The 27,211-nt window shown below is 55.6% G+C and overlaps 1 protein-coding gene across 1 annotated transcript; it reads left to right on the top strand.

Annotated features, from left to right (window-relative positions):
* The first annotated feature begins 882 nt into the window (after window positions 1-882).
* On the top strand, window positions 883-27,211 carry ADGRE1 (adhesion G protein-coupled receptor E1). Its single transcript, XM_077838928.1, has 23 exons — window positions 883-903; window positions 1,172-1,315; window positions 4,212-4,355; window positions 5,296-5,433; window positions 5,841-5,987; window positions 6,929-7,075; window positions 7,248-7,385; window positions 10,167-10,313; window positions 11,256-11,402; window positions 11,575-11,712; window positions 12,239-12,315; window positions 13,198-13,281; window positions 14,513-14,690; window positions 15,533-15,652; window positions 16,962-17,143; window positions 18,161-18,331; window positions 18,640-18,834; window positions 19,544-19,779; window positions 21,155-21,221; window positions 24,407-24,498; window positions 25,358-25,526; window positions 26,286-26,378; window positions 26,827-27,211. Exons 2-23 carry the CDS (start codon window positions 1,192-1,194, stop codon window positions 26,830-26,832), a joined length of 2,940 nt encoding a protein of 979 aa, XP_077695054.1. The 5' UTR covers window positions 883-903; window positions 1,172-1,191; the 3' UTR covers window positions 26,833-27,211.

The following is a 27,211-nucleotide window of genomic DNA, read 5'->3' as shown; positions in this document are numbered from 1 at the left end:
TCAGGCCAATGGGTTTCTTTGAAAGTTTGGTCCCTTTTCTTTTTTAAATCAAATGGCCCCACATGCCTCGGCCTCTCTGAGTTCCCGGTCAGAGGAGAGAGCGTCAAAATAATCCCTTTGTGCGGGGGCAGTCTCCAGTGCAAGTGACAGCAGGAATCGTCTGAGGTTTCCACCTGCCTTCCCAGCTCCAGAGGGGTTTAGATCGAGCCGCCGGGCTTCTGGTTGTCCCAGCCAAGGGGCGTTTCTGAACCTCTGGGGGCTCAGCTGTCCCTGGAGTTGGGTAGCGAGCACCGCTTTCGAGGTTACATCGCCAAGCAGCGGGGACACTGGAACAGTGGGAGGAGCGAGTGCCCTGTGAACTTCTCTCTCGTGAAGGGGGCCACAGAATGAGCTGAACTCGTGCATCCTTTCGTGGTGCTTACTCAGGCTAAACTCCGGCTGGGTCTGAGGGCCCGATCCTCAGCTGCTCACGGCAGTCAAGAGTGCCACGCTGATTTACACCGCCCCGGGATTGGTTCCTGAGTTGAATACCTTGGGATCTGGCCCATCGAAAACCTGTTACTCTGATAGGTTACGTTCCAGTCGTGCTTAGGGGTCTCAGCTACGATCAGCAATGTGAAGACAGAGGCTGCTCTGAAGAGTTTATAATCAAAATGGAAAAGCCGGACCCAGGGGAAACAGAGAGGACGAGCAACTTGGCTGAGGTCAACTAGCAAAGCCAGGAAGAGAACCAACCAACCACCCTTCCCTGAGACCCACTGCTCTACCCACTAGGCCACCCAGCCTCTTACTGGGTAACAGCACTAAAATCCAGTGAAATAAGAGCCTCCTTAGTTGTTTCTCCTCTTTCAGGCTTTTGCTGGCTCATCTGCTTCAAGGGGACTCAGCATTTCTCCAGCGCTGGTAAGTTAATGCCTAGAAACCTGCACAAAATCTCCAGATCTGAACCCTGGAGTGTCCTGCAGCCGGAGGGGGGCTTTGAACGGGCAAAGAACTTTCCATCCCATTTCCTCCTCCCCTTTCCCCACCTTTCTGTGTATTTTCTTTTTCATTCCCTTCTGCTCTCTTGCGCTGTGTCCCCGCTTGCCACAAAGCCACCTTCTCCGCTGGCAGCTAAACAGGGCTGCGCTTTAATTCAATGCCCAGCCCTGGTTCCTTCTTCGTTTCCCAGTGAACAGGTGCGACGATCCAATGCTGTGCCCTGATTATGCAACGTGCATCAATGCTCGTCAGGGCTACTACTGCACCTGCCAACGTGGGTTTGTATCCACTTCGGGGGCCACGGAGTTCACCGATCCAGCCGTCCGCTGCAATGGTGAGTGTGAGCCCTAGAGCTAAGGGACGGGGAGCTCTGTACTGGGGAGACTGCCATGGCGTAGCTCTGGATCGTGTGATGAAGATAATACATCAGGTACTAGAGAAAAGAGTATCGGGGACTGGAAAGCACGATGTGGTGACTAAGAGAGCCAGGCTAGGCCAATACATGGCAAAGGAGATTTAATGACTTGACTTCCCGCAATCTGGCCATCAGCAACCCCAGGAACGGCCAGTCACACTGGAAAAGAGCAATGGAAGTTAGACGGTGGAAACTGCACACAGCCGTGGGTGGGGAAGCTGAGCAACCCAGACTGCGGCCAACTGGGACTGGAGAGCGGGTGGATCACTCGGTCACTGCCCTGTTCTCGTCATTCCCTCTGAAGCACCTGGCACCGGCCACTGCTGGAAGACAGGGTACTGGGCTAGATGGACCATTGGTCTGACCCAGTCTGGCTGTTCTTGTGGTCTTAATCCAAGGTGTAGGAGGAGTTCTCCCCACCCTCACCCTGATTTAAATCAAATCCACCCTGGAGGGGGGATCAGGCATGGGGAGAAGGCTGGGACAGGCTGGGCAAGGAGACGGGGACTGGGATGAGAAACCTGAGGAGTGCAGAATGGGATGGGGCCAAGGAGCCAGAACTGGGGAAAAGACAGAACTGCAACAAGGACAGATTGGAGGGGATGGGGTGGAAGGAGCCGAGCTTGGGGGAATGGGCGGATGGGTCTGCACCCACTAGACCACGCTCCCTCCAGAGCCTGGAATGGAGGCCAAGATTCCAGAGTCTCCCCATTCCTCTGCTGTCAGCAGGGATCTGGGGAACTCCCCGGCAAAGTGCCCCCTCCCTCGCATAGATACTGACAAGCTGCTGCGGCTCTTGGTTTCTCCCTCAGCTCAAGTGCCTGAGGCCTGTGCAATGGATGTTAAGGGTCCAGCTCGGCTGCTGACCCATGTGGCTCTTCGTACGATGCCACGTGATGGGTTTTTTCAGTTTGCTTTTGGAAAAAACCTAGGAAAATACATGCACCAAAAACGCCTTTGTTAAAAGACCATTCTCAAGCAGTGGTCCCCAAACTTTTCAGCGTCATGTCCCTCTCTCACCCCTGTCCACCCCACCTCCCCTCCAGCAGCCGGAGGGAGGCGGCGGGTCCCGGGGTGAGGGGGTACACGGACAGGAGTAAGGGGGCCGAGGCTGGCGCTGCGGCCGGGTGCAGAGCTGCGGCTGAGGCTGGGAGTGGTGCCAGTGAGGAGCAGGGCGGCACAGCGGGGCTGGGTAGCGCTCCCTCCCCACCCCCATGGGGGCTGGCCCGGGCCCCGCCATGCCCCCCAAACGTTCCCCCGTACCCTCCTAGGGGGCGCACTGTTCTAAAGGTTGCCAGATAACCACTCAGAAGTGAGGAAATGCCAGAAGACAAGTGTTCTCTCTCCTCTTGTGCGTGTGCATTATGCCATAGGCTTTCATTACATGGCCACATTCAGTGCAGGGCTAGATCTGCTCTGGGGGCGAGTCAGGGCTGGGTAGGGAGGGGATTTGTTATCTGCAGGCCCCCAGACTTCCGGTGTAGTGCTGGGCAAGTCACTAGCTGTGTGTTGACTTGAGGCCCCGGGGCCTGATCTTCAGATGGGCTGAGCACTCACGGCTGCGAGTGAGATCAAGGGGAGCTGGGCTCTGCACATGCAACAGGCTACAGAAGGCTACGGGCGCTGAGCCAGCAGGTCCCGTGTGCCTCAAATGCAGTTCCCCGAATTACTGCTTTGGACCTTACTCTCTCGGGGCCTCAATTCCCCATCTGAAAAATGGGTATAATAGCCCCTCCCCTCGCAGTGATATGGGAGGATCAGCTCCCTCGATACGCAGCCTCCGTTCCTACGCTCCCCACCTCCGGCTTTTCCTTTCCTGGCGTCAGGGGAGGGGGCTGGAGGCCTGTCCTTGCTTCTTCATCAGATGCCTTCAGAAGCGAGCCCAGCTGCCTTGATCCTACCTCCCCACCCACCTATTCTGCTAGGCCCACTCTTCCTCATGTGCCCACTATTCTGCGGTCGGCTTAAAGAATGAATATGAATCTAGAATCATAGAATATCAGGGTTGGAAGGGACCTCAGGAGGTCATCTAGTCCAACCCCCTGCTCAAAGCAGGACCAATCCCCAATTAAATCATCCTAGCCAGGGCTTTGTCAAGCCTGACCTTAAAAATTTCTAAGGAAGGAGATTCTACCACCTCCCTAGGTAACGCATTCCAGTGTTTCATCACCCTTCTAGTGAAAAAGTTTTTCCTAATATCCAACCTAAACCTCCCCCACTGCAACTTGAGACCATTACTCCTTGTCCTGTCCTCTTCTACCACTGAGAATAGTCTAGAACCATCCTCTCTGGAACCACCTCTCAGGTAGTTGAAAGCAGCTATCAAATCCCCCCTCATTCTTCTCTTCTGCAGACTAAACAATCCCAGTTCCCTCAGCCTCTCCTCATAAGTCATGTGTTACAGACCCCTAATCATTTTTGTTGCCCTCCGCTGGACTCTCTCCAATTTGTCCACGTCCTTTTTGTAGTGTGGGGCCCAAAACTGGACACAGTCCTCCAGATGAGGCCTCACCAATGTCGAATAGAGGGGGACGATCACGTCCCTCGATCTGCTGGCCATGCCCCTACTTATACAGCCCAAAATGCCATTGGCCTTCTTGGCAACAAGGGCACACTGTTGACTCATATCCAGCTTCTCGTCCACTGTCACCCCAGGTCCTTTTCCGCAGAACTGCTGCCTAGCCATTCGGTCCCTAGTCTGTAGCAGTGCATTGGATTTTTCCGTCCTAAGTGCACATTGAAGCACATTGAAGATGTAAGACAAAGGGTGCAAAGGCTTATTAATTCATTAAATTGTTTCTTCGTCATTTCCCAGCTGATGCGTGTGCAGCTTCATCTGTCTGTCCGGCTTTTGCAACCTGTGAAAACATCCCTGGGAGCCACCGCTGCGCCTGCAAACGTGGGTTTGCATCTAGCTCTGGGGAGCAGTACTTCACTGATCGAAAAGTGAAGTGCAAAGGTGAGTGTGAGCTCGGAGAAGGGGAGCCGTGCATTGGGGACACTGTTATGTAGCTTGCACGAGTGTCACCGGGAATGGCTCTTGCGCTTGCAGGGAAGGTTCGGTATTGAGTACTTCGCTGACTAGAAAGCATGATGCAGTGACTAAGAAAGCAAGGAAGGGATATATGTGGCCAAGGAGATTCAGTGACTTGGCTTCCCCCGCCTGTCAATCTGTCCCTCCCCAGACCATGGGACAGCCAATAAAATGGAAAAGCCAGAGTGCAGTCTGCATGCAGCCCTGGAGCAGGGCAGGGTGGCATGGGGATGGTGGCTGAATTCCTCCCGGAGCAGCCCAGGGTGTAGAAAGAGTCCCCTCCAGCCCTGATTCCATTCCTTGCATGGAGGGGAGGAGCATATAATGGCCCCACCTCCTTCCCACGCACTTTTGGGACACCATGATCCACCAGGAGGAATATGGAGGAAAGCATGATCCTCGCAGAGGCCCGCAGGGTGGTTCCTTGTGAGCTCCCTCCTCCTATGCACCCATATCCGGGCCACTCACAATCCAGCCCCTAAAATGGATAAAAGAAAACTGTTTTTCTTTTTACATGATGCAGTATTAACCTGTGAAACTGCCTGCCACCGTATCCCATGGAGGCTGCAAATTTATCAGGTTTTGAAGAAGGATTAGAGTGTGATATAAATAATGAGAACACCTGAAATGATCATCAAAAGCATCTAGTACCAGCCACTGCTGAAAGCAGGACTCCAGGCTAGATAGGTCATGGTCTGAGCCAGTTCTGGCACAGAGCAGAGCGATCGATCCAAAAGGCCACTGAGGCTGGTGGAAAGATTCCCACTGACTCCAATGGGCTTTGGATCAGGGTGTGGGTGGCCTGGGGCAGTAAAACCCTGGTGTCCTAGCACCGCTCAGGTCCAACCTGGATTCCCTCCCCTAGATATTGACGAATGTTCCCAGGACCCATCGCCCTGCGGGCCCAGCTCCGTGTGCACCAACAAACTGGGCAGTTACGCCTGCACGTGTCCCCCAGGTTACCTCCCCCCTAGACAGCCTGGCATCCCGTTCAGCTGCACAGGTAAGTGTCCCGTGGGGGGGCTGTGGGTGGAGCTCTGGGGGTGGGAGGCTGAGGCCGGCTCTCCGGTCGTCCCGCAGACGAGAGCGAGGGTCTGAGCGGCTCCAGCTGCCCACCCTGGAGTGCGACTGTCTCCGGAGCCCTGGGAACTGGGGCAAGCTGGCTGTGTCTTCACGGCTGGCTCAACAGGTTTGACCAGTGGGTCGGGCGGCTGCCCGGGAATGAGGAGACGGGAGTTCCAATCCCGGCGCTGCCCTGACCTATGGAGTCTCTGCCCCTCTCCTGGCCTCTGCCCCCCTCCCGCACTTTGTCTTGTTGGACTGTGCAGCGCCTAGCGCAGTGGGGCCTGTAGGTGGTACCGTAATGCATGTAATAAACACACAGACTAATTCCAAGTTATCTCCTGGCAGATGTGGATGAATGTGCCCGAAACCCTGCAATCTGCGGGCCCAATGCCTCCTGCCTCAACACAGCTGGGAGCTACACCTGCCAGTGCTCACCAGGGCACCGTCGGTCTACGGCAGGGCCGTGGGTACCCGGAACAACCCTCTGCACAGGTGACCATCCAAGGAACCTTCCCCGGCCTCTCGCCCTAGCCCTTGCCCCCGAGAAGGACAAAATCTGAGCCCCCACCCTGGTTTGAAACAACTTCTCTGCCCAGTCAGGGGGGGCTTCTCTAGGGGGACATGGATATTCCTGGGGCCAGAGAGTGTCTGTCCAGCTCACAGGTGATGGCTAAACTGTATTATCATGTTCAGCACCGGGTGGCCCCCTGCATAACGTACTTGGCCGGAGCCTGGACCAGCTGTTGCTGGCTGTGTGTAAAAGTCTCCGGTCTCTCTCTGGGATGGAGCCAGTCCACGGTGGGTACAGGAATCTGACCCGGGTGCCTCAGCCCAGCAACCTGCTGTGACCAGATACTCAAGGGGGAGAGCCAGGTTCCAGGCCCCTGGTTGCAATGACTGTGTTCCCCAACCGGAGAGCTTGAGAGATACCAGCCATGTAGCCTAGTGGTTAGGGCTCTCTCCAGAGAGATTGGGAGACCCAGGGTTGTAGATCAGGCAGAGAGGGGGAAATTGACCCTTCGTGTCCCGTATCTCAGGTGCATGTGCTACCCACTGGGCTATCGGTGCCAAAGGATTTTGGGGGAGGCGGTATCACCCCCGTCCACTTCTCCTTGAAAAAGGGTGACCAGACTCCCAGATGTGAATCCTGACTCTTCGTCCGTCCGCCCTTCCTTGCTCCAACTACCCAACCTGACTCTCCTCCCAAAGCTGAGGAGAGAACCCAGGCATCCTGGCTCCCGCTTCTCAGGCCACTAGCACCCGCTGCCTCTTGGGAATGGGCAGGATTTTGCAAACCTGTTGGGAACCATATTCCTGGCACGGTGCCCCCTCCAATGCCAGCTGCTGGGACCTGCCATCTTTCCCCCACACCGCCCATCAAGGGAAGGCTCCGTTGTGCAGAGCTGGACCCATAGCTCCTTCCTCTGTCACAGATGTCGACGAGTGTCTGGATCTGGCGTCGTGCCCTGCGTCCGCCACCTGCACCAACACCCCAGGAAGCCACTTCTGCACCTGCAATACCGGGTTTGCATCCAGTTCTGGGGAGCAGCGCTTCACCCAGCCAGCAGCGCAGTGCAACGGTGAGTGCTGCTTCTGGCACAGAGCAGAGCGATCGATCCAAGGGGCCACTGAGGCTGGTGGAAAGATTCCCACTGATTCCAATGGGCTTTGGATCAGGGTGTGGGTGGCCTGGGGCAACAAATCCCTGGTGTTCTAGCATCGCTCATGTCCAACGTGGATTCCCTCCCCTAGATATTGACGAATGTTCCCGGGACCCATCGCCCTGCGGCCCCAGCTCCGTGTGCACCAACACCCTGGGCAGTTACGCCTGCACGTGTCCCCCAGGCTACCTCCCCCGCAGCCAGCCTGGCATCCCGTTCAGCTGCACAGGTAAGCGTCCCATGGGGGGGCTGTGGGTGGAGCTCTGGGGGTGGGAGGCTGAGGCCGGCTCTCCGGTCGTCCCGTGGACGAGAGCGAGGGTCTGAGCAGCTCTCGCTGCCCACCCTGGAGTGCGACTGTCTCCAGAGCTCTGGGAACTGGGGCAAGCTGGCTGTGTCTTTCTCCTTCTGCTTTCTCGCCCCAGACATATCATCTGGTCCACTCTCCGCAACGGTACGTGTGGAGAGAACATGAAAGCGGTTAGTTACCTGTGTCTGTGTTACTGGAACCCGGACATTCCGCTTACCTCTTCTGGAGGTCACATGTTGCCAAGCTTCTTCACTGGCCTCTTGGCTCCGCTGTGCAACCTGCTCTATATCTTTAGAGCTTTGTGCCCCTAGAAGCATATCCTGAGTTTTGTCCAGAAAATCCTCAGTTTCTCGTATGCAACGCAGGGTCGTTATCTGTTGCTCCAGACCTTCAATCTTCTCTTCCAATATGGAGACCAGCTTGCACTTTGTACAGACAAAGTCGCTTCTGTCCTGTGGAAGAAAGACAAACATGGCACATCCAGTGCAGGTCACAACAGCTGAACCCCCCCCTTCCATATCACCTTCCTACTATGAGCTTCCTCAGAGCAGTTTTCAAGACGTAAGCCTCACTGGGCTCACTCCAGGCGAACTCTCAGGCAAACTCCTGCTGTGAGCTGCTCTGCTGTCCCTGCTGCTCTGCTGGTTCGCCGCCGCTCAGCTGGTTCGCGAAGCTCTGGCAACAAGAAGAAAGCCAAGGAAAGTGTGGGCCCCTTACTGAATGAGGGAGGCAACCTAGTGACAGAGGATGTGGAAAAAGCTAATGTACTCAATGCTTTTTTTGCCTCTGTCTTCACTAACAAGGTCAGCTCCCAGACTGCTGTGCTGGGCATCACAAAATGGGGAAGAGATGGCCAGCCCTCTGTGGAGATAGAGGTGGTTAGGGACTATTTAGAAAAGCTGGACGTGCACAAGTCCATGGGGCCGGACGAGTTGCATCCGAGAGTGCTGAAGGAATTGGCGGCTGTGATTGCAGAGCCATTGGCCATTATCTTTGAAAACTCGTGGCGAACGGGGGAAGTCCCGGATGACTGGAAAAAGGCTAATGTAGTGCCAATCTTTAAAAAAGGGAAGAAGGAGGATCCTGGGAACTACAGGCCAGTCAGCCTCACCTCAGTCCCTGGAAAAATCATGGAGCAGGTCCTCAAAGAATCAATCCTGAAGCACTTGCATGAGAGGAAAGTGATCAGGAACAGCCAGCATGAATTCACCAACGGAAGGTCATGCCTGACTAATCTAATCGCCTTTTATCATGAGATTACTGGTTCTGTGGATGAAGGGAAAGCAGTGGATGTATTGTTTCTTGACTTTAGCAAAGCTTTTGACACGGTCTCCCACAGTATTCTTGTCAGCAAGTTAAGGAAGTATGGGCTGGATGAATGCACTATAAGGTGGGTAGAAAGTTGGCTAGATTGTCGGGCTCAACGGGTAGTGATCAATGGCGCCATGTCTAGTTGGCAGCCGGTGTCAAGTGGAGTGCCCCAGGGGTCGGTCCTGGGGCCGGTTTTGTTCAATATCTTCATAAATGATCTGGAGGATGGTGTGGATTGCACTCTCAGCAAATTTGCGGATGATACTAAACTGGGAGGAGTGGTAGATACGCTGGAGGGGAGGGATAGGATACAGAAGGACCTAGACAAATTGGAGGATTGGGCCAAAAGAAATCTGATGAGGTTCAATAAGGATAAGTGCAGGGTCCTGCACTTAGGATGGAAGAATCCAATGCACCGCTACAGACTAGGGACCGAATGGCTAGGCAGCAGTTCTGCGGAAAAGGACCTAGGGGTGACAGTGGACGAGAAGCTGGATATGAGTCAGCAGTGTGCCCTTGTTGCCAAGAAGGCCAATGGCATTTTGGGATGTATAAGTAGGGGCATAGCGAGCAGATCGAGGGACGTGATCGTTCCCCTCTATTCAACATTGGTGAGGCCTCATCTGGAGTACTGTGTCCAGTTTTGGGCCCCACACTACAAGAAGGATGTGGAGAAATTGGAGAGAGTCCAGCGAAGGGCAACAAAAATAATTAGGGGTCTAGAACACATGACTTATGAGGAGAGGCTGAGGGAACTGGGATTGTTTAGTCTGCAGAAGAGAAGAATGAGGGGGGATTGATAGCTGATTTCAACTACCTGAAAGGGGGTTCCAAAGAGGATGGCTCTAGACTGTTCTCAGTGGTAGCAGATGACAGAACAAGGAGTAATGGTCTCAAGTTGCAGTGGGGGAGGTTTAGGTTGGGTATTAGGAAAAACTTTTTCACTAGGAGGGTGGTGAAACACTGGAATGCGTTACCTAGGGAGGTGGTAGAATCTCCTTCCTTAGAGGTTTTTAAGGTCAGGCTTGACAAAGCCCTGGCTGGGATGATTTAACTGGGAATTGGTCCTGCTTCGAGCACGGGGTTGGACTAGATGACCTTCTGGGGTCCCTTCCAACCCTGATATTCTATGATTCTATGATTCTATGATTCTTTACTGCTGGCTCAACAGGTTTGCTCAGTGGGTCGGGCGACTGCCCAGGAATGAGGAGACAGGAGTTCCAGTCCCGGGGCTGCCCTGACTTATGGAGTCTCTGCCCCTCTCCTGGCCTCTGTCCCCCTCCCGCACTTTGTCTTGTTGGACTGTGCAGCGCCTAGCGCAGTGGGGCCTGTAGGTGGTACCGTAATGCATGTAATAAACACACAGACTAATTCCAAGTTATCTCCTGGCAGATGTGGATGAATGTGCCCGAAACCCTGCAATCTGCGGGCCCAATGCCTCCTGCCTCAACACAGCTGGGAGCTACACCTGCCAGTGCTCACCAGGGCACCGTCGGTCTACGGCAGGGCCGTGGGTACCCGGAACAACCCTCTGCACAGGTGACCATCCAAGCAACCTTCCCCGGCCTCTCGCCCTAGCCCTTGCCCCCGAGAAGGACAAAATCTGAGCCCCCACCCTGGTTTGAAACAGCTTCTCTGCCCAGTCAGGGTGGGCTTCTCTAGGGGGACATGGATATTCCTGGGGCCAGAGAGTGTCTGTCCAGCTCACAGGTGACGGCTAAACTGTATTATCATGTTCAGCACCGGGTGGCCCCCTGCATAATGTACTTGGCCGGAGCATGGACCAGCTGTTGCTGGCTGTGTGTAAAAGTCTCTGGTCTCTCTCTGGGATGGAGCCAGTCCACGGTGGGTACAGGAACCTGACCTGGGTGCCTCAGCCCGGCAACCTGCTGTGACCAGATACTCAAGGGGGAGAGCCAGGTTCCAGTCCCCTGGTTGCAATGACTGTGTTCCCCAACCGGAGAGCTTGAGAGATACCAGCCGTGTAGCCTAGTGATTAGGGCTCTCTCTGGGGAGACTGGGAGACCCAGGGTTGTAGATCAGGCAGAGAGGGGGAAATTGACCCTTCGTGTCCCGTATCTCTGGTGCGCGCGCTACCCACTGGGCTATCGGTTCCAAAGGATTTTGGGGGAGGCGGTATCACCCCCGTCCACTTCTCCTTGAAAAAGGGTGACCAGACTCCTGGATGTGAATCCTGACTCCCCCTCCCTCCGCCCCTCCTTGCTCCAGTTACCCAACCTGACTCTCCTCCCAAAGCTGAGGAGAGAACCCAGGCATCCTGGCTCCCGTTTCTCAGGCCACTAGCACCCGCTGCCTCTTAGGAATGGGCAGGATTTTGCAAACCTGTTGGGAACCATATTCGTGGCACGGTGCCCCCTCCGATGCCAGCTGCTGGGACCTGCCGTCTTTCCCCCTGCTCCTCCCATCAAGGGAAGGCTCTGTTGTGCAGACCTGGACCCTCAGCTCCTTCCCCTGTCACAGATATCGACGAGTGTCTGGATCTGGCGTCGTGCCCTGCGTCCGCCACCTGCACCAACACCCCAGGAAACCACTTCTGCACCTGCAATACCGGGTTTGCATCCAGTTCTGGGGAGCAGCGCTTCACCCAGCCAGCAGCGAAGTGCAACGGTGAGTGCTGCTTCTGGCACAGAGCAGAGCGATCGATCCAAGGGGCCACTGAGGCTGGTGGAAAGATTCCCACTGACTCCAATGGGCTTTGGATCAGGGTGTGGGTGGCCTGGGGCAACAAATCCCTGGTGTTCTAGCATTGCTCACGTCCAACGTGGATTCCCTCCCCTAGATATTGACGAATGTTCCCGGGACCCATCGCCCTGCGGGCCCAGCTCCGTGTGCACCAACACCCTGGGCAGTTACGCCTGCACGTGTCTCCCAGGCTACCTCCCCCCCAGCCAGCCTGGCATCCCGTTCAGCTGCACAGGTAAGCGTCCCGTGGGGGGGCTGTGGGTGGAGCTCTGGGGGTGGGAGGCTGAGGCCGGCTCTCCGGTCGTCCCGCAGACGAGAGCGAGGGTCTGAGCGGCTCTAGCTGCCCACCCTGGAGTGCGACCCTGGAGCTCTCTCCGGGGAGATTGGGAGACCCAGGGTTGCACATCAGGCAGAGAGGAGGAAATTGACCCCTCGTGTCCCGTATCTCAGGTGCACGTGCTACCCACTGGGCTATCGTTGCCAAGGGGTTTTGTGGGAGGCGGCATCACCCCCCCTCCACTTCTCCTTGAAAAAGAGTGACCAGACTCCTGGATATGAATCCTGCTTGAAAATAGGGATCTTCCTCTTACCCAGATCTGGGGTCAGCAAACAGTGGGGCTTGCTTGGGTAGTAGCTGCTAGACCTGGAAGTCACTGGTTTTACCAGCAGGATTTTTAAACCCTTTGCATCCTGGATGGGGACGCCCAGGGATTTCATGCACGTTTGATTTTTTTCCCTTTTTTTTGTTCATTTCCTCCTAGAGGTCGCTTCAAACGATCCGGTGAGGAAATGCCACAACCAAAGGCTGGATGCGGCTCCCGGCTCATCCCCAGACGATGTACGTATCCCAGCATAGTTGACACGCCCCGCTGATCTAGGAACCCTCACGGCAAAGGCCGTGTGGGGGACGCTGGCTGAAATTCTTTAAAGCGGCTGAGTGATTGTTTTGGGGGTGCCTGCCTTGAGATGCCTTCAAATGGGCCGGAGTTTGCAGGGAGCCGGCGTTCGCCACTTCCTGGGCCCCTTTCAGGAACCTTGCACGAGTGCTGTCATGTAGTTGAGTTGCTCAATTTCATCTGCAGTGCGGCCCTCGACGGCCACAGCAAAGCTACTGGCTCTGGGGATTTTAATCCATGGGGCAAAACATCCTCATCCCTGCCAGTGAACCAGCAGCAAAGTGCAGGTTGCAGGAGATTGACAAGAATCTTCAAATCTTTTGTGGGTGGAAAATCCCAGTGTAGGAAGCCATAGCTCCCCGCAGCCCACTCCCCCCACCGACCCTAGCAGCACCAGTCCCGATCCCCACGGTACCACCAGTAGAACCTCTGGAACCCTAAATCTCCCTTGTCCCTTCCTGCCACCCACAATACTTTGCAGTAGCACCCTGGCTTCAAGCAGGGTGCTGCAGAGACCTCTTCCCCCTCCCCCGGACCAAGATCTGGGCCCGCATTGTGCCAGGTGCTGCATGGACACATAGTAAGAAGCAGTCCATGCCCCCAAGACTTACAATGGAAGTGGACAAGACAGGATTAGTGGCCCCACTGTACAGGTGGGGAACGGAAATGGTGAGAAATACAATGACTTCCTGACTGTGCTGCAATTTGAACCCATGGGTCCCAGCCCCATTCCTTGACCACAAGACCAACCTTCCTGCTGTACGACTGACTTGGTGTTGTACGACGGGCTTTCCCTTCTGCTCCGGCCCCCTCCTTCTGCACAGGCTGCCTTCTGCACTTTATTGACCTCCACCTTCAGCGTCTTGGGAGACCCCTACGAAAGGAAGAACTCCACCGTCTCTCTGGTGGTAAGAGAAGTCTGGATGTTTTATTGCAGCTTTCAGTCTCTCTGGACCAGAGGTGGGCAAACTACGGCCCGCGGGGGCCCACGGGACCGTCCTGCCCGGCCCCTGAGCTCCTGGCCCGGGAGGCTCGCCCCCGGCCCCTCCCCCGCTGTTCCCCCTCCCCTGCAGCCATGCTGCCGCGTGGGCAGCGGGGCTGCCAGCTCCAGCCGCTCTCAGTGGCGTGGTAAAGGGGCGGCAGTGTGCGCAGCGGTGTGGGGGTTGGGTCGGGGGTCCGGGGGGCAGTCAGGGCATAGGGAGCAGGGAGGTTGGATAGGGGGTGGGATCCCGGGCGGCGCGGTTTGGGGCCGGGGGTCCCAGGAGGGGGGAGTCAGGGGACAAGGAGCGGGGGAGGGGTTGGTTAGGTCGGGGGTTCTGAGGGGGGCAGTCAGGAGGTGGGAAGTGGGAGGGGGTGAATAGGGGCAGGGGCCAGGCTGTTTGGGGGGCACAGCCTTCCCTACCTGGCCCACCCCTGCTCTAGACCCTCCTGCATCACCGAACCCCCACTCCACTGAGCCCTATAACTTGGGGGTGGGTGGGTCTTAGAATTCCCTGGAAGAGAACAGGGCTGATGGCTGGAAAATGACACCCTGCTAAGGACGGCCAGCACTGGGGCCAGCTCCCGCCTTCTGAAAGGCACAGCTGGCCTCTGATTTCCGACCTTTTCTGAGCTGGGCTTTTTGCTTCTCCTGAGTCGGTGAGTTCTTTGGGGAGGGATGGGATGACCCCCAGAGCCCATTGACGCAGCTCCAGAAGGGCTCATGCCACCAGTCCCCCACAGAGCTGAGCTGCCCACCTGCCAGGCCCGGCTCTTGCTTCACCAGCCTCTTGCTGTCGAGAGATCTAATCGGTGCCACGCCGGCTCGTGGCAGGGCTGGACCGGGGAAGCTCAGCTTTAGAGGCACGAGCCGCTAGTGCTTGAGCCAACAGGCTGCAGGCCTGAGCTTAAGCCCAGTGAAGTCATTCAAAGCCTCCCGTTGGCCATGGAGCGGACCCCGGCCCTGTAGCTGGCTCAGACCTTGATGGACCAGCCACTAGAGGGGGCATGCTGCACACGTGGCACCTCAGGGCAGGTGGGACGAAGGGCAGCTGAGAGCGTGCCCATCAGCAGCTCTTAGGAGATTGGCCGACCGTTGCTGGGGTAACGCAGCACAGCCAATAAGAGCTCTCGCTCTCTCTCACCCCCCCCCCCCCGTAGAAAGCCGCTGCGGGATTTGCCTCCATCCTGGAGCAGACGCCCTCCTGGTCCAACCTGAGCATGGAGCAGCTCTCCACCATGGCCACCGTCTTCCTGCAGAGGGTGGAGAGCGTCCTGCTGGCTGCCTTCGCCAACCCCACCAGGAAGGGGAGCCAGACCATCCAGATGGAACAACTGGGTAGGAAGCTGGGTTGGGGGCGGGGGGGTCAGAACAGGTGGCCACTGCACATCACAAGCAGCGTGACTCAGCCCAATAGGGATGGAGCCTGCCTGGTGACCAATCAGCAGGTGCCATATCTAGTTAGCTCAATTTCTCGATAGTCTCCTTATTATGAACGTTACGGTATCACATATTTTTCGATGGCCTCCGTATTATGAACATTACGGTATCACCTATTTTTCTATGGCCTCCCTATTATGAACATTACGGTAGCACCTAGAAACCCCAGCCAAGACCGGGGCATTGTTGTGCCAGGCGCTGCACAGAGACGGACGGAGAGACAGTCCATGCCGCGAAGAACTCACAATTTAGACAAACAAAGGGAGGCTCATATCCCTATTTTACAGAGGTGGGAAACTGAGGCAGGGAGCTGCAGTGACTTGCCCAGGGTCACACAGGGATTCAGTGGCAGAGCTGGGAATTCAGCTTGGATCTCCTGAGTCCCAGGCGACTGCCTGAAGCACAAGGCCATACCCCTAGGTCCCAGCTCTTTGGACTCCAGCCAGCGTGTGCCGGCAGCTGCAGTTCCCATTCTCAAGCAAGGCCACATCCCCTGCCCCCATCTACAGCTCCCCAGTCTCCCCTTGTTCTTAAACCCCTCGGGAGAGGCTTGGTCCAAGGGCCCCATGAAACTTCCTCCCCATCTCTTTCCTGTGGGCCTCTTCCCCTCAGCTGGACGTGTCTCTCCATTTCCTTCTCTCTCTGCCACACCCGTGGCTCAGCTCTGCAGAGCAAGTGATGGCCCCTGCCCGAGGAGCCATTGTGCTGTATCAGACCATGCTCTTTCCCCCTCTCCTTAGATGTCCAGACCAAAGTCATTGAGGACGGCTGCCCCGGAAAGGACTCAGTCATCAGCCTGGAAGTCAAAGGGGAGACCATGAAGATTAGCTGCAGAACGATCCAGGGAACAGTGGCACAAGGTACATCACCACCACCAGAGGGTGTGAGGCAGATTTCCCAGGCTTGCTTCTCAGCTGCCCCATTCGGGGTGGGAATGGGCTCCCCCAGCCCTCACCACCAACTGGCAGTATTGCACAGGTAAAGTACAGGAGATTTTATACCTCTGGAAGCATCACTGGCAATGGCAGGAGATTCCAGCTTAGATGGACCATTGGTCTGTGCTGACACAGAGAGATGGGAAAGTGAATTAGATGCACTATTTATGTGATTTGGGGTGGCTGGGGTATGGGGTACAGGGCTCACAGAACAGGGCTCTGTGATGGAATGGGAATTCCTGGGTCCTTACGCCTACAAATATAAATTCCTTCTGTCCTAGTCAAGCTTACTAGAATAAAGGGAACTAGAAGAATTAAGAATGAGGGCTGGTCAAAACTGTTCCATCTACACTGTACTTCAATGGAAAACTGGGTCCTTGGAAAATGCAATTCTTCATGAAGTGGCTGATTTCTGCAGAAAACGTAGATTACGTGTTGAAAAACTGGCTGCCCCAAATGTCCTCAAACCTGAAATATTTTCTGCTTTGGGCTGAAGAGCTAAAATATTTTGATTCTGAAATCGTGTCCCTGAAGCCTCATACTCCCATTCCCCTCCACAGGCTAGGGTCTCCAGCCAGGCTTCGTCTCCCATGATGCACTGTGGCTAGATGATTGCCCTGGTGCATCATGGGAGATTCAGTCTAACCAGGGAGCCTGGCTCATAGAGGAGAAACAGGAGCACAAAGCACCCGAACCACAACTCCCAGGAGGCATTGCAGTGACATTTTCAAATCAAAAATTTGGTTTCCATCCCCCTCCGCCCAAACTCAAGATTTTCACCAGGGAAAAAAACCCTTTTCCAACTAGCTCTATTAATATCAGATGTTTTGAGAAAACCGTCTTCAGGGGCTCTCCAAAAACTGTCGCACATTTGGGGGGGATTTTCAAGATCCACCCACCCCTTATAACACTGAAACAAACACACAACATTAAGGAGCCCTCTGCCCCCTGTTGTGTTCTGTAGTTTATGGACAGCCCCTCTGTCTTATCATCAGTGCCAGCTGAGCTGCACTGGCTATCCGGACACCTGGGTTCTCTTCCCAGCGCTGCTGCAGGTTTGCTGTGCTGTTGTGTTACTTTTCTGTGCCTCATTTTTATCCGTGTGTGGGTCTAAAGCAATACATTACCCAGCTCCTGAAATGGGGGAGTTGTACAGTGCTTTGAGAGGCCCCCCGGTGGAATGTGGGTAAAAAAGCCGCTAACTCACCTGGTTTCTCCTTGGGGATACTTGCAGCCCGGGCGGGAGTGGCATTTGCCTCCTACATGGGCATGGAGTCCATCCTGAATGGCAGCTTCTTCCATGGCCAAAGGGCCACCTCAGTCTGGATGAATTCCAGGGTGGTGAGTGCCGTCCTGACCAGCCAGACCAAGACCGATTTCCCGGATCCAGTCAACTACACCTTCCAGAACCTCATGGTAAGGCCGGCTGCATGTCCCTCCGTGAACTGCTGCTGGGGTTGATTCCGACTTTTCAGGAGCAGCCTGGCTCCTCTGGTGGGGATGCTGCATTGAATTAACTCTCAGGTGGGAAGGAATTCTTGTGTTGTCCCCCAAGTGTGGTGCTGCCTTTTGGGGGGAAGGGGGGGATTGAACTCATGATCCAAAAGTCTGAATTTCTGCTTCAGCCGCTAACAGGCCACTTCCATTATCTGAGTCTCAGTAGTAGCCTCATAAATCTCCCACCACTAGGGCTGGGAGGCAGGGGAAGAGAGCAAAGAGGAACACAGGGGAGACAGTGTGGCCTAGTGGATACAGCACTAGTGAGAGATCTAGGTTCTACTCCTGGTTCTGCTACTGGCCTGCTGGGTGACCTTGATATTTTCCCTCGCTCGGTGCCTCAGTTTCCCCATATGTCAAATGGGGGTAATGATAGTGACCTTCTTTGTAAAGCGCCTTGTTAGATGGATGGAAAGCACTGAAGAGCTAGGCGTTAATACCAGGAGCAGGGATAGATTTGCTTTTGCTTCATTAAGGCAGACGCAGAGTCTGGGAGCCCTTCAGAACCACCCCATATGTGCTCTCTGGCCCACTCTCTGTGGGGGGCGATGGAGAGTCTTGTTAACCCTCTGCCCTACTGTTCAGTATTTGTGCTAATGCACAGGCTGAAATGAGTGTCCCCTTCTGGCAGGAGCGGCTCATCGTGTGAGAGAGCCCTTGATGCCAAGCTCTTAGTCTGTCTAGACAAAGGGTGGGAGGGGAAACTGAGGCACAGAGCAGGCGAGTGATTCAGTCAAGGTCACACAGCAGGCCAGTGGCAGAGTCAGGACTAAAACTCAGGTCTCCTGAGTTCCACCCCGTCCACTGGCCCGCACGGCCTCTGTTAGTCTGCCTCTCAAGTGCTCTCTTGGAGTGCCTGACCCGCTCCCCTGGTATCACGTTTTTTCCATCCTGCGTTATTCCTTCCACCTTCCCCCCCCCCTTTTTTTTTTGCAGCCAAGCAGCAGCCCTGACCAGCTCATCTGCGTCTCGTGGGAGGCCACGGCCTGGCGTGGCAGCTGGTCTCGGGCAGGGTGCGGGGTCCTGCACAGCAATGCCACTCACACCACGTGCAGCTGCAATCGCGTCTCCAACCTGGCCATCCTCATGGCATCGGGGGAGATAACGGTAATGGGACCGAGGCTGCGGGCTTTGCTGGGGGACGTCAGGCACCCTCTCAGCCAAGGAGAGATTGAAGGAGGACAAGGAGGTAGTTCTGGGGACGTTTACGAGGAGCCCCTCTCCGGCATGGGGGGCGGGGCAGCGCTGGAGAAAGCGCAAAGGGGCTGGGGTGAGCACTGGAGGTGGGCATCATGGGCCGATCGCAGGTGGTTCCCCATTCCATGGTCCCTCTGCAAAGCCCCAGCTGCATTAACTGCCCCGCGTGGGACGATGTGTGGCCTCCTAACGAGCCATCTGCCCCGCCTCCCCGATAGGCAGGCTTCCCACTGTTCCTCGTCTCCCACGTCGGGCTGGCCCTCTCCCTGCTGTGCCTCTTCCTCACCATCCTCACCTTCCTCTTGAGCCGCTCCATCCGCAACGTGAACACCTCCATCCACCTGCAGCTCTGCCTCTGCCTCTTCCTGGCCGACCTGCTCTTCCTCACCGCGGTGGACAGTCCCAGCCATCAGGTAAAGCACTCCCTCCCCCTCGCAGGGTGCCTAACGTGGCAGGCAGAGTGGCCTGGTAGATAGAGCACTGGGTGGGAACTCTGGTGACCTGGGTTCTAGTCCTGGATGTAAGTGCTGGCTCTGTCCTTAACCTGGTGGTGATGCTGGGCAAAGCACTGTCCTGTGCCTCAGTTTCCCTATCTGTAAAATGGGGGTAATGATGCTGACCTACTTTGAAGAGTGAGTGATCATTGGGTATGCAGCTAGCGGTGGCCTTTAGGGCAGAAATGAGATCCTAGGGGAGAACCCCTTCTTACAATGGTAATTCCCAGGGGTGTGTTTGATGCAGGGGAACCAAGCCCAGGGATGCTCATTAGAGGCTGTGAAATGAAAGAATCATAGGACTAGAAGGGACCTCGAGAAGTCCTGGTTAATGCAGGCTGAAGGCCCCAGACCTCGAGTGGGCTCTTTGAAATGCCCCCCCCCGAGCTAGGGTTTGTGTGGCAGAAGATAGTGGTGGCTACAGTGCCCTGGGGGTAGGGTGGAGGCAATGCTCAAGCGTTGTTTAGCCGGGCAGCTGGACACAGACCCGGTGGTTCTCTCCGGCTCGCCAGCTCCCGCCCTGTTCTGCACAGTGTTGCCACTAGAGGTCGCCCTAAATGCCGGCCTGGCCTGGGGAACCCCGCAGAAGCAGATCCCCGCGCTCACGCCAGCGTTCTTCCCTCCCCAGCTGGCTTGCGCCATCATTGCTGGCCTCCTGCACTACCTGTTCCTGGCCTGCTTCGCCTGGATGTTCCTGGAGGCCGTGGTGCTCTTCCTCACCATCCGCAACCTCGGGGTCGTCAACTATTTCAGCACCCACAGCCCCAAGATGCGGCACCTAAGCCTCTTCGGCTACGGCTTCCCCACCCTGGTGGTGGCTGTCTCGGCGGCGGTTATGCCGCAGGGCTACGGCAGGCAGGAAAAGTGAGCGCCCGAGCTGGGGAACTGGCCCTTTGCGACCGCGGCCCTTTGCAATCGCTCGCTGCGCCCTTCCACGGCCAAGCGCCGCAGTGGGGTGAAATGAGGGGCCTCCTGGAGGACAGGCGGGAGGCTGCAGTGGTTAGGGCATGAACATGTGGTAGGGGGAGATGCAGGTTCAAGTCCAAACTCTACTACAGGCCGGGTGCTGCGGAAGCCAATTCGCTGCTCTGTGCCTCAGTTTCCCCAGGTGTGAAATGAAGATAACGGCACTGCCCTGCTGCACCAGGGCGTTGGGAGGCAAAATCGATTAAAGATTGTTGGATGCTACAGTGATGGGGCCTTATAAGTCCCCTCCTCCGCAGCCTCACCTTGCTGCGCCATGCTCTGGGCGGGGGGGATGCAGAGCCCAGCCTGACCCGGTGCTCTGTCCTGGTGCAGCCGCGCTGCCCGCCACCGGTGCTCCAGGCAGTGCGGAAAGGGGGCAGGGAGCGGGGGGGGGGTTGGATAGAGGGCAGGGGAGTTCGGGGGGTGATCAGGGGCGTGGACAGGGGTCAGAGCGGTCAGAGGGCAGGGAACAGGGGGGTTGAATGGGGGCAGGAGCCCCGGGGAGGCAGTCAGGAAGGTGAGGAGGGATTGGATGGGGTGGCGGGGGGCGGACAGGGAGCAGGGGGAGTGGATGGCGCAGGGATCCCGGGGGGGGGCAGTCAGGAAGGAGAGGGGGGTTGGATAGGGCCACAGGGGGCAGTTGTCTGGGGGGTGGTCAGGGGACCGAGAGCTGGGTGGGTGGATGGGCAGGGGTCCCGGTGGGGCAGTCAGGAAGGAGAGTGGGGGTTGGATGGGTTGGGGGGGGCAGGTAGGGGCGAGGAGTCCAGGGGCAGTCAGGGAAAAGGGGTGGTTGGATGGGGCAGGAGTCCTGGAGGGGGGCAGTCAGGAAGGAGAGGGGGGGTTGGATAGGGCCGCAGGGAGCAGTTAGGGACAGGGGTCCGGGGGCGGTCAGGAGACCGAGAGCAGGGGCGGGTGGATGGGGCAGGGGTCCCCGGGCGAGAAGCAGTGGGGGTCAAGAAGCAGTGGGGTGAGAAGCAGGGGGGTCGGATAGGGGGCAGGGGCTGGGCCATGCCTGGCTGTTTGGGGAGGCACAGCCTCCCCTAACAGGCCCGCCATACAATTTCAGAAATTGCGGCCCTCAGGCCAAAAAGTTTGCCCGCCCCTGATTTAGATTGTGCTGGGCAGGGCAGGGACTGCCCTTCACTCCATAGCTGTGCCCAAGGGGACTCCAGTCTCGGGGGGAGCCTCTTCGGGTAGCACTAATCTCAAGGGGAATTGCTGCACCAGGCTGCTATTGTTCAGTGAACCTCACGTTAACCTTTTGTTCTTGTAGCTGCTGGCTCAGCATGGAGAAGGGGTTCATCTGGAGTTTCCTGGGACCGGTGTGTGTCATCATCGGGGTACGTATCCACTGCGCCTTGACCCTGCCGCCTCCCGCAGCACGGTGAAGTCTGGAGCTCTGCCTGGCTTCCCTTTGCTTTGGCTAAGCACTGTGGGCCCAGTTCATCCCCTGGTGTAGTGCTACGGATCTCGAAGGAGTATATGCCAAGGAGGATTTTGGCCCACTCGGGGAATGGGGTGATAAGACGCACAAGATCCACCCTGCGAAAGCCAGTTTGTGCAATGCTGTAGGCATCACGTTGGGACTTCAGACCATGGGGCCAGATCCTCACCTGGTGTAAATCAGTGTTGCTCGGGTGATTTCAATGGAGCAATGCTGATTTGCACCAGCCGGGGATCTGGCTGAATAATCATACCGAACAGCAATACGCTTGCTTTGGATGGCAACAATTTCTGCTTCTGCTCATGTCAACACCCTGCAGCTGCCCGGCACATCCCTTCCCCAGAGCCTGAGGCAAATCAGGGTCTGTGACCGAAGAACAGACAAACAGAAGTTTATTAATGATCTGGAGGATGGTGTGGATTGCACCATCAGCAAGTTCGCAGATGACACTAAGCTGGAGGGGAGAGGTAGATACGCTGGAGGGTAGGGGTAGGGTCCAGAGTGACCCATAGGCGCCGACTTCTACTCACGCCGGTGGACGCTCGACCCCACTCTGCCCCCTGCCCCGCCCGAACTCCACCCCTGCCCCCCCATTCCAACCCCTTCCCCAAAGTCCCCGCCCCAACTCTGTCCTCTCCCTGCCCCTATTCCGACTTCCTCCCCAAATCCCTGCCCCTGCCCCGCCTCTTCCCCACCTTCACCCCTGAGCACGCCATGTTCCCACTCCTCCCCCCTCACTCCCGGAGCTTCCTACGCCGCCAAACAGCTGTTTGGCAGCAGCAAGCCAAGCCCTGGGAGGTAGGCGGAGGAGTGGGGACACAGCCCTCTCAGGGGAGGAGGCGGAGGAGGAGGTGGGGTGAGGTGGGGAGGGGAGCTTGGCTGTCGGTGAATGAAGAGCACCCACTAATTTTCCCCCATGAGTGCTCCAGCCCCGGAGCAACCGCGGAGTCGGCGCCTATGGAGTGACCTAGACAAATTGGAGGATTGGGCCAAAAGAAATCTAATGAGGTTCAACAAGGACAAATGCAGAGTCCTGCACTGAGGAAGGAAGAATCCCATGCACTGCTACAGGCTGGGGACCGGCTGGCTCAGCAGCAGTTCTGCAGAAAAGGACCTGGGGATTACAGAGGACGAGAAGCTGGATATGAGTCAGCAGTGTGCGCTCGTTGCCAAGAAGGCTAACGGCACGTTGGGCTGTATTAGTCGGAGCATTGCCAGCAGATGGAGGGAAGCGCTTATTCCCCTCTATTCAGCATTGGTGAGGCCACACCTGGAGTAATGCGTCCAGTTTTGGGTCCCCCACTAAAAAAGGATGTGGACAAATTGGAGAGAGTCCAGCGGAGGGCAACGAAAATGATCAGGGGGCTGGGGCACATGACTTACGAGGAGAGGCTGAGGGAACTGGGCTTGTTTTGTCTGCGGAAGAGAAGAGTGAGGGGGGATCTGATAGCAACCTTCAACTACCCAAAACGGGGTTCCAAAGAATATGGAGCTCAACTGTTCTCAGTGGTAGCAGATGACAGAACGCGGAGTAATGGTCTCAAGTTGCAGTGGGGGAGGTCTAGGCTGGATATTAAGAAACGCTATTTCACTAGAAGGGTGGTGAAGCACTGGAATGGAGGTGGTGGAATCTCCATCCATAGAAGTTTTTAAGGCCTGGCTTGACAAAGCCCTGGCTGGGATGATTTAGTTGGGGTTGGTCCTGCTTTGAGCAGGGGGTTGGACTAGATGACCTCCTGAGGTCTCTTCAAACCCTAATATTCTATGATAAGAACAGCCATACTGGGTCAGACCAAAAGTTCATCTGTCCCAGTATCCTGTCTTCTGACAGTGGCCAATGCCAGGTGCTCCAAAGGGAATGAACAGAACAGGTAATCATCAAGTGATCCATCCCTGTCGCCATTCCCAGCTTCTGGCAAACAGAGGTTAGGGACACCATCCTGGCTAATAGCCATTGATGGACCTATCTTCCATGAACTTATCTAGCTCTTTTTTGAATCCTGTTATAGTCTTGGGCTTCACAACATCCTCTGGCAAGGAGTTCCACAGGTTGACTGTGCGTTGTGTGAAAAAATACTTCCTTTTGTTTGTTTTAAACCTGCTGCCTATTAATTTCACTTGGTGACCCCCTAGTTCTTGTGTTATGAGAAGGAGTAAATAACACTTCCTTATTTACTTTCTTCATATCAGTCATGATTTTATAGATCTCTATCATAGCCCCCCTTAGTTATCTCTTTTCTAAGAGTATGTCTATACTACCCGCCAGATTGGCAGGCAGCGATCAATCCAGCGGGGGTCGATTTATTATGTCTAGTCTAGACACGATAAATGGACCCCTGAGCGCTCTCCCGTCAATTCCTATACTCCATCGGAGTGAGAGGTGCAGGCGGAGTTGACGGGGGAGCATCAGCAGTCGACTCACTGCGGTGAAGACTCCGCGGAGAGTAGATCTAAATATGTCGACTTCAGCTACGTTATTCACGTGAATAACGTAGCTGAAGTTGCATAACTTAGATTGATTCCCCCCCCCAGTGTAGACGAGGCCACACTGAAAAGTCCCAGTCTTATTAATCTCTGTTCATATGGCAGCCGTTCCAGACCCCTAATCATTTTTGTTGCCCTTTTCTGAACCTTTTCCAATTCCAATATATCTTTTTTGAGACGGGGCGACCACATCTGCACGCAGTATTCAAGATGCGGGCGTACCATGGGTTTATACAGAGACAATATGATATTGTCTGTCTTATTATCATCCCTTCCTTCGTGATTTGCAATATTCTGTTTGCTTTTTTGACGGCTGCTGCACATTGAGTGGATATTTTTAGAGAACCAGCCACAGTGACTCCAAGATCTCATTCTTGAGTGGGAACAGCCAATTTAGACCCCATCATTTTATATGTATAGTTAGGATTCTGTTTTCCTGTGTGTATTACTTTGCATTTATCAACATTGAGGCCTTTTGTTGCCCAGTCACCTGGGTTTGAGAGATCCTTTTGTAGCTCTTCGCAGTCCGCCTGGGACTTAACTATCTTGAGCAATTTTGTATCTGCAAATTTTGCCACCTCTCTGCTTTGATTCTAGATTAATTCCGTCCTTTTTGCCTTAACCCTCTGGATGCTGCAGAGAAAGCTTTCCAGGCTCAACACTGATGTGTCCACCCTCAAGGACACCAGGTAATGTTGGTTTAAAAGCAGAGCTGAAAAGTATCATTCAGTGGTGGTAGGGGGGAGGGTGGGAGTCAGGACTCCTGGATTCCATTCCCAGCTTTGCTACTGGCAGTGTAACTTTGGGCAAGTCACTGTGCCTCAGTTTCCCTCTCTTTTAAAACTGAGCTGATACTGGCCTCCCTGAAGTGGGAGTTGTGAGCCTCCCTGAATGCTGGGACAACCCTTGGAGATCCTCTGTCTGGCTGATGGCCCCACAAGAGCAGTCCTTGGACGCCCCATTGTTTGTGTCCCTCAGCCATGGAGTGGCCAAGGTGCTAGATTGCAGGACAGAGGGTGACGCTGTTACGAAGCCTGGATGGACAGATGCTCAGCTGGTGTCTCTTTATGGGATCTGCCGATTTGAACCAGCTGAGATCTGCTCCCTGTGGGGCTTTCCCCCGTCTCTGACACCTTGGGTTTACAAACCTGCTCTGCTCCATGCTGTGTACCCACCACGGACACCTTCCTCTGCAAAGGGGACCCCACTGGGATAGTCACCCCGAAAGCCTGGTCACATAGAAGCAAAGATCCCTCTGTGCTTATATATGCCTGCAGCAAGTGCTGGTGGGTGTGTCACAGGGCTCCTTTTGTCCGATCCACACAGGATCTGAATCCGTCCCAGCCCCTCTTAGCGAGGCTTGGGTCTTTAGTGCAGGCTATAGCAGCTTGTGCGTCTACCTTTCGAAGACTCTGGGCCAGCCGCTCTCACGCTTGTAGATGGAGCGTGGCTGCCTGGAGGCATTCGCCCTTTTGGCCCGGACCCCCCTGACTCAGCCGCCCTCCAGAGGGCTGTCATCACGGGATGTCTCCGTCTGCCTTTCTCCAGGCTACTGACCTTTAAAGCCATCGCCCAAGTCTTCATTCTGGGCTGCACGTGGATTTTCGGTCTCCTTCAAGTCGGCCCAGCTGCCACTGTCATGGCGTATTTATTCACCATCGTCAACAGCCTGCAGGGAGCCTTCATCTTCCTGGTGCACTGTCTCCTCAATCGCCAGGTACCGCCCTGGGCCCTTCGTGCCCTGATGGACTCATCAGACCCCCTGCCAGCAGTGAGCAGGGCGGGCTAACGATGCTTTACTGATTCTGCTGGGCAAGATCCCCCCACCCCCAGCTTTTTGCCCAGGGTTTCCCCCAGTAGCAGAGCAATGGAGCAGCCCCTTGTTTGGAGAGGAAAGATGGCCCAGAGGCTGAAGTACTAGCTTAGCCCTTAGGAGATCTGGGCACAATTCCATGCTGTGCTGTCGACTCCTTGGGCAAGTCACTCAGCCTCTCAGTTCCCTGGAGAACTTCCCTAAAATAATCAGTCTGGCACCCTGAAGGGCTGTTAAAGTAGAGGGGAAAGGCCTCCTGAGAATCCCCTTCCATGCATAGCTCCTCTAAAGGCTCTGCCTCCAAAGCAGGGGGTGGATTGGGTGCAAAGCTAGTGTGCACTGCACTATGGGTATTCTCTGCTGCCACAGGAAGCAGAGTGTTACAGCAGCCCTGAGGCTGCTCTAATTTGTACCAAGGCATAGATGAGGGGGGAACATAAATAGCTATAAGTCTCTGCATGGGTAACAGTGAATAAGCCCCAATGACAGCATTGGGGCTCCGGTCCCTTTTATCAGGGAGGATTAAACGATGCTCTTATTCATCTGCATAATGCCCCGATGCTGAGGTGCTGGGCACGTTAGAAACGGAGATAAGGCAAGAGAGAAGAGGTCTTCTCCCATTTCTTAGCGGTGCAGCACCACTGACTGTCTCTGCATCTCCAGGTGAGGGAGGAGTACAAGAGATGGTTCACCTGCAAACCCAAGTCCCACGTTTCCGACGTCTCCATGTCTACTTTAGCCACCAGCAGCAAAGCGGTGAGAGAGCCAATGTCCCTGCGATCTTTGCCGAACCCTCACCAGATGCATCCAGAATCCAGGCGAGATCCGGGCAGGGTTACAGCACTGGACTGGGAGTCAGGACTCCTGGGTTCTGTTCCGGGTGCTGGAAGCGGGGTGGGTCTAGTGGTTAGAGCAAAGGGGGCTGGGAGTCAGGACTCCCTGGTGCAGGGCAGACATGGTGTCTGGACTGATGTCGCTAAATTGGTACAAAAGCTGGGTGCAGACCAGCCCTCAGGGACTTAGGAGCACTGGGGGAAGCCTCAGTGACACCAATAGACATGGAAATCTGCTATGCTAGGAGCTTGAAGTCAGGGTTAAATCCGAGGGCACAGAAGGCTTGATCCCACTCACCTGATATCAAAACTCTCCTGGGAGCTTGTGTTTTCCCCTCCGGAACCATGCCGGTGTCTCTCTTTCCTTGCAGGGCTGACGTTCTGGCCAGGAGGCAGGAGATGCCGTCACGCCACAGAAGAAGGAAGAGCTTATCGCAGAACTTGAATCCGCCTTCTTTAAAGCGCTTGCAGGATCAGAACTTCGAAACCAACCTCCCAGCTGTCTAGGCTGGAGTTTGATCCCGGGGTTAAATCAGTGGGCTGGGGAGTGGGGTGTGAGGATTACAGCTGCAGGTGCTGGCAGTCAGGACTCCTGGGTTCTTCTATCCCTGGCTGTGGGGTCTAGAGGTTAGAACAAGTTACACTCCCTAGACCTGGGCCAGTAGCTAGGGAGTGTAACTATACTATAGCTTAGTCCAGCCCTGGTCCGCTGCTCCTTTTCCGAGATTCCCTTTCTCCTTATTTATTGTGTGTCCC

The sequence above is a fragment of the Eretmochelys imbricata genome, chromosome 20, assembly GCF_965152235.1.
Source record: "Eretmochelys imbricata isolate rEreImb1 chromosome 20, rEreImb1.hap1, whole genome shotgun sequence".
In the NCBI taxonomy this organism is placed as follows: Eukaryota; Metazoa; Chordata; order Testudines; family Cheloniidae; genus Eretmochelys; species Eretmochelys imbricata.
Note: the sequence above shows the minus strand (reverse complement) of the source record. Positions and strands in the feature narration are given on the sequence as shown.

Excerpts from the sequence above, each read along its gene's own strand:
- ADGRE1 (XM_077838928.1), top strand. The coding sequence starts at position 1,192 with ATGCTGTGCCCTGATTATGCAACGTGCATCAATGCTCGTCAGGGCTAC. Across the intron at positions 4,356-5,295 it reads TCGAAAAGTGAAGTGCAAAG|ATATTGACGAATGTTCCCAG; the intron begins GTGAGTGTGAGC and ends TCCCTCCCCTAG. Across the intron at positions 5,434-5,840 it reads CATCCCGTTCAGCTGCACAG|ATGTGGATGAATGTGCCCGA; the intron begins GTAAGTGTCCCG and ends ATCTCCTGGCAG.